We start from the raw sequence: 11711 nt of genomic DNA, 5'->3' as shown, positions 1-11711 counted from the left end.
ACCCTGTGTGGGGCCTGAACTCAAACCCGAGGTCCAGAGTCACAGGCTCCACTGCTGGCGCAAGCACCAGCAACTCTCCCGCAGTTGTGGCAGAGAGTAGAGGGGGGGATTAGCTTGGGCACAGATGGACTTTCAGAGACAAAAAGCTTTTGGGGTTGCCACTTACCAGAGGAGGCTAGCACGGAAGGCTAAGAAGCCTCTCCACTGAAGGTCCTGAGATGGCCCTGCTCTCTCAGCTTCCCGTGGCCCGAAACTGCGGAGGGGGCATGGAAGGCTTTCAGGTTTCTGGGCTGTGCATCTCAAAAACAGGTAAGTGAGAAATAAGTACTAATGAACTTCAAAAAAGTTTGGCAATAATCAAGAGAGGCTTTATTAAGCAGACATTGCTCAGATGACCCCGAGGAGTGATAAAGCAATGCTACTTTATGATCTGAGGTGATGTTTTCAGCAGCAGAAACTGATTTTTGGTTAAACTGCACATTTTTTAAAATAAAGATTTTATTTATTTGACAGAGCCAGAGAGCACAAGCAGGGGGCACAGCAGAGGGAAGAGGGAGAAGCAGGCTCCATGCTGAGCAAGGAGCCCATGCGGGACTTGACCCCAGGACCCCGGGATCAGGCCCTGGGCCGAAGGCAGACGCTTAATCGACTGAGCCACCCAGGTGCCCTAAACTGAATATTTTTAAAAAGCCCTGTATTAATTCTGTTAAGATATTCAAGGAAGTCTCTTGCAGAGAACCCATTGTTACTTCTACATTTTCATTGCTGCTTTGCAGAGAAGGCTGCTCTAGAAAATAGGAAATAGTGCCCTCTTCTGTAAGATCTTGGCACGTTTATCCGTTCCAAAACCACATGTGAGAATTCCTCACTTAAGTTTTTATTCCTGAGAACTTTTTTTTTTTTTAAGATTTTATTTATTTATTCATCCATGAGAGACAGAGAGAGAGAGAGGCAGAGACACAGGCAGAGGGAGAAGCAGGCTCCATGCAGGGAACCTGAAGTGGGACTCGATCCCCGGTCTCCAGGATCAGGCCCTGGGCCCAAGGCAGTGCTCAACTGGCTGCGCCCCAGACACCCCCTTGTCCTGTTTCTGAACAGCCCGCACACATGTGTGAGCAGCCCGCACACACGTGTGAGCACACATGCTGATCCATCAACTGATTTTAGAATAAAAAAATTTGTCAAGGAAAAAGAAACTGCCCAGGCATTAACTTGAGTGTGTTCCTCTCACAGAAAATGTCCAGTTACGTATGTACCTTGGGGTCAGTTTAGTATCTCACAATAATCTGCAGTGTATTTCTCAGTAATAGTCAAGTATTTGTCCTGAACTGATACCTTCTCACAGACTCTGTGGAGCAAATACGTGCTGCTTAATCATGTGAGCAAAACGGGCTTTGCAGCCGGGGAGGTGCCTGAGGAGAGTCCGTGCATATTGCAGCCAAACATCTGTATTCGGGTGGCTTAAATGCTTTGTCAACAACATGATTTTTTTTAAAAAATATTTTATTTATTTATTCATAGAGACAGAGAGAGAGGCAGAGACACAGGCAGAGAAGTAGGCATCTTACAGAGAGCCTGATGTGGGACTCAATCCAGGGTCTCCAGGATCATGCCCTGGGCTGCAGGCAGCGCTAAACTGCTGTGCCACCGGGGCTGCCCTCCCCCCCCCCCGCCCGAACAAGATGATTTTTAAGATACTTTATTTCAGGGAGTAGAAGTATTTCAGGGCGCCCGGTGGCTCAGCAGTTACGGCTCAGGTCGTGACCCCAGGTCCCAGGATCGAGTCCTGCATTGGGTTCCCGCAGGGAGCCTGCTTCTCCCTTGGCCTGTGTCTCTGCCTCTCTCTGTGTCTCTCATGGATAACTACATGAAAATTCTTTAAAAAAATAAAATACTTTATTTCAAAAATTTTTAAAGATTTATTTATTTATTTATGTATTTATTTATGAATGATAGAGAGAGAGAGAGAGAGAGAATGAGAGAGGCAGAGACACAGGAGGAGGGAGAAACAGGCTCCATGCTGGGAGCCTGACATGGGACTTGATCCCGGGACTCCAGGATTGTGCCCTGGGCCAAAGGCAGGCGCTAAACCTCTGAGCCACCCAGGGATCCCCAAAATACTTTATTTCATTTTGGGGGGTTATAAAAGTAAAGTATAGCTATTACTGACAATTTAAAATTACCAAACCCAAGACACCGGGGTGGTTCAGTTGGTTAAGCACTTCTGCACAGGTCATGACCTGGGCTCCTGGAACTGAGTCCCTCTGGGCTCCCTCCTCATCGGGGAGCCTGCTTCTCCCTCTGCTTCTGCCCTTCCCCCCGTTCCTGTTTTTTCTCTTTCTCTCTGACAAACACATTTGAAAAAAAAGATTCTAAAAATAAATAAGTAAAATAAAATTTCCAAAACCAAGAATAATACAAGCTGAAAAAAGAAAACTCATCCCACAAAAACTCCTATTAACATTTTTACATATTTACGTTGTCTTTTATGTGGCATATATAAAAACATAACATTTCAAATCTAGAATTTTATGGGCTAAGTTGTAAAATTCAACATTATACCTTTAAAAACATTGCCTAATATGGAGATAGTTTACAATTTCTTTTAAAGATTTTATTTATTTATAAAAAAAATAAAGATTTTATTTATTTATTTGATAGAGAGAGCCAAGCAGGGGGAGCAGCAGGCAGAGGGAGGGAAGAAGCAGACTCTTCACAGAGCAGGGAGCCTGATATGTGCTGGATCCCAGGACCCTGAGATCATGACCTGAGCCCAAGGCAGGTGCTCAACTGACTGAGCCACCCAGGTGCCCTGATAGATTACGATTTCAAATAATGTACAATTACAATTGATGTTTTAATTGAAAATATGTTTTGTTTTTTTTTTAGAGGGGGGAGAGGCAGAGGGAGAGAATCTTAAGGAGGTTCCATGCCCAGCCTGGAGCCCTGAGGGATGGATCTCATGATCCTGAGATCATGGTATGAGCTGACATCAAGGGTCACTTAACCGACTGAGCCACTCAGGTACCTCTGAAAATACAATTTAATAGTAGCATTGAAAAATTTAAAAAACTATCCATAATTCATTAAATAACTATTAAAACTATTTGTATTTTCCTTCTCTAAATGTACACAGGTTTCTTTCCCCATTACAGCACATGTATGGTTACCATTTTGCTATTGTCAATTATTTTGCTGAAAAAAAAATTTCCCTTCTGTAGTCTTTCTAATTCTACTTTTTTTTCTTTTTACAGATTTTATTTGTTCTTTTGAGAGAGTGAACACACACACAAGAGGGGGGAAGGGCAGAGGGAGAGAGAAGCAGGGTCCCCATTGAGCAGGGAGCCCAACAAGGGGCTGGATCCCAGGACCCTGAGATCATGACCTGAGCTGAAGGCAGCCGCTTAATCGAATTAACCACCCAGGTACCCTATCTAATTCTACTTTAAAAAGGCTGCATAAAATAAAATAAAATAAAATAGCTGCATAATTTTATTTTTTGTCAGAAAAACATGGATTTGAACCTCAGCATGCTATAATCTAGTTATGTGATTCCAGGAAACTTTCTTTGAATAGCTTTATTGAGTTATATTTGACATAAAATAAACCACACATATTTTAAATGTATACTTTGATGAGTTCTGATATATGTATACACCATCACCATAATCAAGACAATGAGCATATCCCTTACCCCCAAATGTTTCCTTATACCTCTTGTAATCCCTCCATCTTACTCCACATAATTGTAAATTCGTCCATGTCATTGTTATAAAAATGACAGAGCGTTTGAATAAGGTTACATAAAAAGACAAAAACTGGAAACTTCCTAAGGAGGCAACTTTGCTCAGCACCCTAAGGGTGTTGGTCATTCCCAATTAATATGATGGCCGATTTTTTAATATATTTCCTTTCTTTCAGGCTCCAGGGCCAAGGCCCCACTTTACACAGCTCTACTCTTTTTTGCCTCCTACCTGTGGATTTGTACTTTTTTCCCTCTAAAATAGCCCTTACTTATGAACTCTCTCAATCTAAAATTTCTATTTCTCTCATTCTTTGCACACTATTTTCAGTGCACAGTTGTACGTTTTAGCCCTAAGGGTTATGACTCATGCCAGAAACTGAAAAGTCAAACTGTAATAATAGAACTTGTAAAGTATGACCGGACAACCTTTCTATGCTATAAAGAGATGTGTCTTCCGTGCCCACCCTGGGATTTCACGTCACTTGTAAATTGGTGTTCCTAGCCTGAAAGGGTCCTATTAAGGCTTTGACATTGTTTTTCTGAAAGGCTCCTGCAGGGCAGAGGCTGGGGCTGGTTTACATCCCAGATAAGCCCTGGATGGGCCAATCTCAAGCACATTCTGGGAATTTAGAGGGCTTCTAGATGTAGTCATGCAGTCTGACACTAAGAGGCAGCATGTACCAACAGAAACATCTAGCTAGGCTAAAGCCAAGCGCTAATCAAGTAGAAACCACCTTGTTTCTAAACCCCAAGAGCTTAGGAGGTCTGGGTGGCTCAGCGGTTGAGCGTTTGCCTTCAGTTCAGGGTGTGATCCGAGGGTGTGAGATCCAGTCCATGGGGGAGCCTGCTTCTCCCTCTGCCTGTGTCTCTGCCTCTCTTTCTCTCTCTGTCTCTCATGAATAAACAAGTAAAATCTTTAAAATAAACAAACAGATCCCCAAGAGCCAAGAACGTAGAGAGTACATTCTCATCTCTCTAATCATATTATAACATTGCAATTTTAAATATCTATTCTATTAAATTTTGCCTGCCGGTTGAATTCTCCAGATAAATTGTGATCGAATTTGATTTAGATACACTGCTGACATACATACTCTGTAAGAGTTTACCCATTCGAGTGCGTTTATAACTTCAGCAGCTTAATCTGAAAATATTTAGTTCCAAATTCAAACTCTATGTTCTTTGAAATGACTGTTGTCTGTTTCTCCCTTTGATGAAACAAAATTTTTGGTGTGAAATAAAGGCAATCACATAAGTCTTTAGACAATTAAGCTGGACAAGTCTAAACTCTTGTGGGATCTTATAGTTTCTCCTGGGTCATTGGCTCATTAATCCATCCAGCAGCAAAGATTTCTGAACACTTCCCTCATATCATTGGATCTTATGCTAAATTCTATAGAATGCAAAGATGAAAAAGATATCAAATCTATCAAGGGACTTATTCAAAGTCTAGAGAGCGGGGAATATATGGGCAGACTAAAAACAAAACAAAACCAAAACTGATTACAGGAACGTGTGCTAAATGAAATGATAAAAAAAAAAAAAAAAAACGATAAAGACATGCTCCAGTGTACAGAGGTGGGCACCTACAGGAGGTGGGGGTTGGAAGTTGGGAAAGTGCTGCAAAACTTCCAAGAGGAGATATTTGAACTGAGCTTCAAGGAGTAGATAGAACAAGGATTCCCAGAATGAGCCAAGAAAAGGAAGAAAAAGAGCACAGCATTTTGGTCAGTTTGTAGGCAGAGTCCGGCTTTTGAATGCCCAGGGGGGAGGGCATTGATTTGCGTTTCCCATAAACTAGTCTGATAGCAGAATGGAAATGGGAATGGAGAACAGAAAGCAGTGAGAGAAGTAAGGAAGCTACCTCTATTTTGGTAATAGAGACCAAAATTATGAAGCCCAAGGTGGAGAAGAATAGAGAGAAATGGTAGCGTGGTGGTGCAGTAAATATTAAGTGTTGTAGAAGAAAGAGCGCATTTGGAAATGAGGAGACCCAGAGAAGTAGGATCACAAAGCCATAGGGGTTTTCCTGTATAGGAACACCCAACATAAAATAGCTGCCAGTGTTCCCTGCATTCTATCTAGTTAACACAATCTCCCCCAAATAACAAGGGGATGCCTGGGTGGCATCAGTTGGTTAAGCACCCGACCTTGATCTCGGCTCAGGTGTTGATCTCAGAGTCATGAGTTCAAGCCCCGCATCAGGATCCACACTGGGTTTGAAGCCTACTTAAAAAAATAATAAATAACAACCAGATTTGTTCCAAGGACCAAGTTCTTCCGTCATCTTTACACAGGGCCTGGCATAACAGAAATGCCTGATAAATATTTCTTGACTATATGTAGGTACATTCACCCAGTGCAGTAGAATGGGCTAAATTTATGTGCTGATATAAAAATATTTCTAAAATATATTAAATAAAAAAGACAAGGTGTACCGCATGTTGATACTATTGTGTATCTATGTGTGTTTAAGGGCACATATGTAACATGTATCTCATATAAATTGTATACATATGTATTTTATTCTGGGAGGGTAATAATAGCTGACACATACATAGCATTTACTACGGAGGCACATATTTTAGCTCATTTAATGCTTTCTGTTAGGTAGGTACAACTGTTACCTTATTTATACAGATTGGGAAACAGTGTGGCAAGTGACTGGCCTGGGATCACCCCTCTGGTTAGTGGTGCGAGCTGAGGCCAGGGAGTCTGAGCTTCTTGCCATCATGATCCTGCCTCTCACCCAGGAGAGTGTTAATGGAGAGGCACTGGGTGGGAAAAGGTGGAGAAGGAATTTTACTTTTATTTTATACTCTTACGTATTGAAAATATTATTTTAGCAATGCGTTATTCCTTTAATAAAAAATACTAATTTAAAAATATTTTTGAGAATTGGACTTTAGGTATCTAGTGAGAACATCCCTGGGGACCTGGAGGGAGGCCTCAGTGGAGTGCGTGCGTGGTAAGAGCAATGGGGAATAGGCTGATGGAGGCTCCATCCCAACAGGATTGTTGAAAGGAAATACAAATAATACTTTTTATATAATCGACTTTCAGTCCTGAGAGGACAGGCTGTGTTTAAAAGACAGGGGTGCCTGGGTGGCACAGTCAGTTTAGTGCCTCCCAATTCTCGGTTTCTGCCCAGGTTGTGATCTCTGTGTTGTGGGATCAAGGCCCGCCTCTGGCTCCCCACTCCGTGCTACCTGCTTAAGTCTCTCTCCCTCTCCCTCTGCCCCTACCCCCTGTGATCTCTCTCTCTCTCTAAAATAAATAAATCTTAAAAAAATAAAAGCACAGTGGCTAATGTCTGGCTTTTCTTCTTCTTTTTCTTTGTTCACTTTCTCTCTCACTTGGAACCCTGCTCCATGTGGTTTCTTGCATACACAGCTGCTCTGGGCTTTTTTATCTATTTCAGTTTTTTTGGCTAGATAATACTATAACTGAAAAAGTTAAAATCAGTGGGAAATGTATAAATGAGAAACTTAGCCCAGCCACTCTGTACCACCCTCTATCCCCCTAGCTCCTGATAGTCACCACTTCTATTTCTTATGCATCCTTCCGGTGACTCCGTGGGAAAATGCAAGTATATACCCACATATATTTGTGGGATTTTTTTGCTGTTACACAGATGGGATCACTTTGTTCCTTTTTAACTTGGCATTTGGAGACCTTTCACACCGCCTCCCTTTTTTAACACTGCACAACCCTTCACTGGATTACAGTAAACTTGTCTGCTCTGTTTTTTCTCTTGACCTTGCTAATGGCCTTGCTAGGAAGCCTGCAGGTTTGAACCAGGGTTTCTTCTTTTCTCTTCTATCCTTAGATTCTTCCCAGTCATCACCTTCCTAGCACTTGGCTGCGATTTCCACTCATATTCCCAGAGTGAGGGTACAGAAGGCTTCCTTGTGGCCTCCCATCGCCTTCTCATCTGTGCACAGTGGGTGCCAGCCCATGCTGAGGGCCCTCTGGGCAGCAGCACACACCTGTTCCTTCTGATAATTAAAAACAGACATAGAGGCACTTCCACTTGAACCTCTCGTCGCTGGTAATTTTGGTCTTCTTGGGAACAGGTGTGCCTGCGTGGAATCCCAGGTATAAATGAGTAGAGTTTTTGACACCTGTTGACAGAGCTGGGTCCTGGCTGAACAGGTACAAAGTTGGGTCTTTTGTTCATTATCTATTTATTTTTAATCTAGGTTTTATTTTTATTTAAAGTATTATTTTTTAACCTGCGTTTTGGTCCCACTCTGTATTTGGTGTCTGACAGCTGGCTGGCAAATAGGCTGGAACTGCTAGATTTGGAGGGAGTCGGGGTTCGGGAGGAGAGGGCTCCTCTCCAGCCTGCCCTGGATGTGCAGAACGTTTTAACTGGGCTATGGGGTGAACGGGCATCACCTGGGCGTGGGAGAACCCAGGAGGCCAGGTTTTCTTTGGGTGCAGTTGCTGGGGCTGATTTTGAACACGTGTTTGTTTCCGGCCCGAGGGTGCTGGCCCGTCCCTGGGGCGGTGACTGTGTCATGCCTGCCCCCGGCTGGAGATCCCGTGAGCATCATGACTGGGACCTTCCACCAGGACTCCCGCAAGGAAGGGGACAGGTTCAAGCTCTACAGGGAGCACTGAAGACGCTGCCGCAGCGGGAGCCCCCGGAATTCCTCTCGGCAAGAGGCGGCTTTCAGCCCCAGTGGGTCAAGGGTGAGGGTGGGCCAGGTGCACATCCAGGTACCCCCCCCCACACCCGGCCCTGCCACAAACAGTGCACCTGGTACTGAAATTCAGCAACCAGGGCAAGCAAACGCTGACGCCTTTGTGTACGGTTGATCCTTGAACAGCTCAGGTTGGGGCTGCGTAGGTCTCTTACATGTGCATCTTCTCCACTGCAGGATGGCAAATGTATTTTCTCTTATGATTTTCTTCATAACGTCTCCTTTTCTCTAGCTTGCATTATTGTTGTTGTTTTTCTTAAGGTTTTATTTATTTATTCATGAGAGACCCACAGACAGAGGCAGAGACACAGGCAGAGGGAGAAGCTGGCTCCATGCAGGGAGCCCGACGTGGGACTCGATCCGGGACCCCGGGGTCACAACCTGGGCCAAAGGCACACGCTCTACCACTGAGCCACCTGGGCGTTCCTAGCTTACACTATCATTAGACTATAGTATGTAATACATTATAAAGTACAAAATACATGTTAATCTCTTGTTTGTGTTATCAGTAAGGCTTCCTGTCCACAGCAGGCAGGCTATTAACAGTTAGGTATTTGGGGGTCAGAACTTTCTGGGGAGTCCCAAGTTATATGCAGACTTTCCTCTGTGTGTGGGGGAGTCGGCCGCCCTAACCCCTGTGTCGCTGGAGGCTCGCCTGTACCTAGGCATGTCATTTTCTTCATGTTGCCTGTGGTTGGGGTTTCCTGGGGTTGTAAATGATATGTGGGCTTTCCTCAATGATCAACATCCTGGCACAGCAGAGATACAGCCAGTTATTCCAGGAGTTATAGTTCTAACTAGTGGCACTAGTTCTACCTGGAGCTTTGTCCACCTGTCTGTAAAATCAATATTTCGTATTGGGCCAGCAGGGAAGCCTAGGGTACCTGATGCTGCGGTGGCAAGATTTCTAGTGAGTGACAAGTACTTAGCTTTGTCCAACAAGCACAGGCTGACTCCAAGTGATAGGGTGTATCTGGCCAGTGACCAGCTGGGTACCAGAGAGGACCACATCTCAAAATAGCCAGCAGTTCAATAAATCTCCACGTCAAGGCTTACAGTGGAGTGTTTGGGGGGGTCTTCTGTTTTGAGGAAAACCCTTGACTCCAATGTTTGTGCAGCTGCCTCGAATGGACTTTACAGCGCACTATCCGTGCGTGATGTTATTTGTCCAAACCTTGCATTAAGACTCCAGTGTTTGTAATTACGACACTTTCTCTTCTACTTTACCCTCTCTAGGAAAACTGTAAGAAAAAAAAGTTTCTTCTAAGTCATCGCTATGCCCAACGTGGGGTTTGAACTCCTACCTCAGATCAAGAGTCACATGCTCTATGGACTGAGCCAGCCCACTGCCCCTGAAGTAAACACTTTTAACATGGTAGTTCTTCACAGTACCTTTTTAGTGATTTTAGGAGTCCCTAGGAACCTCTCCCTGCCCCCAAATTTAGTTTGGCTACTGGATTATATAATATTTAGAATAAAAGGTTCAGCAGGTGAAACTTGGCACACTGATTTATTCAAGTGAAATTTATAATTGTTTTTGGCCAAGTTGATTTTGATCAATTAAAGTTTACAACCTTCTAATGGTTGGCCCCTATTGAGAGGGCAATGCGAATTCCCGAATTCCTGGAGGGAATGAATGATGTTTAGAAATATTTCTCAGTGGGATGCCTGGGTGGCTCAGCTGTTGAGCATCTGCCTTCAGCTCAGGTCATGATCCCAGGGTCCCAGGAACCAGTCCCACATTGGGCTCCTTGTGAGGAGCCTGCTTTTCCCTCTGCCTGTGTCTCTGCCTCTCTCTCTCTCTCTCTCTCTCTGTCTCTCATGAGTAAATAAACAAAATCTTAAAAAAAAATTTTCTCAGCAACCATCAATCACAGGAGAGGTGAATGCTTCACTGTCCCACCCCCTTTCTGAAGCCTGACCTCTTCTATGGGTCCTTTGCCTTACTTTCCACCCCTAAAATGCAGTCATCTTTATAAGATCTATGCTTTATTAGGTGCCTCTTTTTTTTTGAGTGTCAGGTGTTGTGCCAAGAGGCCTGACAGATAAAATAATGTGTGCCCCATGCAATATTAGAGACATACTTAAATTATTCATTTTTCGTCTGAAACTCACATTTAACTGGATGTTGTATATTTTTAATTTACTAAACCTAGCAACCTGGTGCCAAGCGCTTTTACAAGTGTTGATGTGGGGCACCTGGGTTGTTCAGTTGGTTCAGTGTCTGCCTTCAGTTTGGGCCCTGATCTCAGGGTCCTGGGATCCAGTCCCATGTCTGCCTCCCTGCTCAGCAAGAAGTCTGCTTCTCCCTTTCCCTCTTCCCTTCCTCCCGCCCCTCCCCCCACTCATGCTCCTTGTCTGTCTCTCTCAAATAAATAAAATCTTTTTTTTTTTAAAGTATTGATGTATCCTCCAGCTTTGTGGGGAGATATTCTTCCCATTTTATAAAAGGAAATTCAGAAATGTTAAGTGATTTGCTGAAAGTTCCATCGTTGGTGAAAGGTAGAGCAACCTACTATTTTTGGCTTTAAAGCATGCTTTGTTCTGTGTCTTGTGTCCTAGCCCTCGCCCCTCGAAGTTGTGTAAATGCATTTTCAGGATGAGCAGCTCACTTTGATGAGATGCTGTTTGCTCTCAGTGTTTAGGTCTGAGATGGAATTAGATGGCCCTGGGGCAGAAAGCTAGACTCATTTAGAATTGGTGCTTGGTTTAAGTCTACCTGCAAATGGGCTCTTGGAAATTGTCCTTAGATGCTAAAACAAATAAAAACTTGAGCATAAATAAAAGGAAAATGCAATTTCAGTTGTCATGAACCTCCAAGCCTGGGAGTTAGAAATTTTCTTTTTCCTTTTAGAGCCAAAAGGACCCACAATTGGTTGATAAGGTAATGCAGGACCTGGATGCCAATAAGGACAACGAAGTGGATTTTAATGAATTCGTGGTCATGGTGGCAGCTCTGACAGTTGCTTGTAATGATTACTTTGTAGAACAACTGAAGAAGAAAGGAAAACAAAGATAATTAGTAAGCTAATCTAAGGGCAGAAGTACACATAGTTATTTGCTTCCTGTTTGTCTATAGTCTTCAGACCTATAGTTAGAGTAATACCATTTATAGATGTCATATACATAGAATTAATAGTATTGTTAGGTGATGTGTACCTTAATAAATTGATTTAAATAGTCCAATTCTTATACGCCATACTTAAAATTTTCCTATATTATTAAGGATGCTATATGTATTTTTTTTAATCTGTCAA

The 11711-nt window shown here is 43.2% G+C and overlaps 1 protein-coding gene across 1 annotated transcript; it reads left to right on the top strand.

Annotated features, from left to right (window-relative positions):
- The first annotated feature begins 218 nt into the window (after positions 1-218).
- Positions 219-11473, top strand: S100Z (S100 calcium binding protein Z). The gene is given in 4 exon segments (XM_038533679.1): positions 219-309; positions 8235-8354; positions 8357-8409; positions 11309-11473. Coding segments are annotated over 4 exon segments (429 nt in total).
- The last annotated feature ends 238 nt before the right edge of the window (positions 11474-11711 follow it).

This window comes from Canis lupus, chromosome 3 (assembly GCF_011100685.1).
Source record: "Canis lupus familiaris isolate Mischka breed German Shepherd chromosome 3, alternate assembly UU_Cfam_GSD_1.0, whole genome shotgun sequence".
Classification (NCBI taxonomy): Eukaryota; Metazoa; Chordata; class Mammalia; order Carnivora; family Canidae; genus Canis; species Canis lupus.
This window is presented reverse-complemented; position numbering and strand designations above follow the sequence as displayed.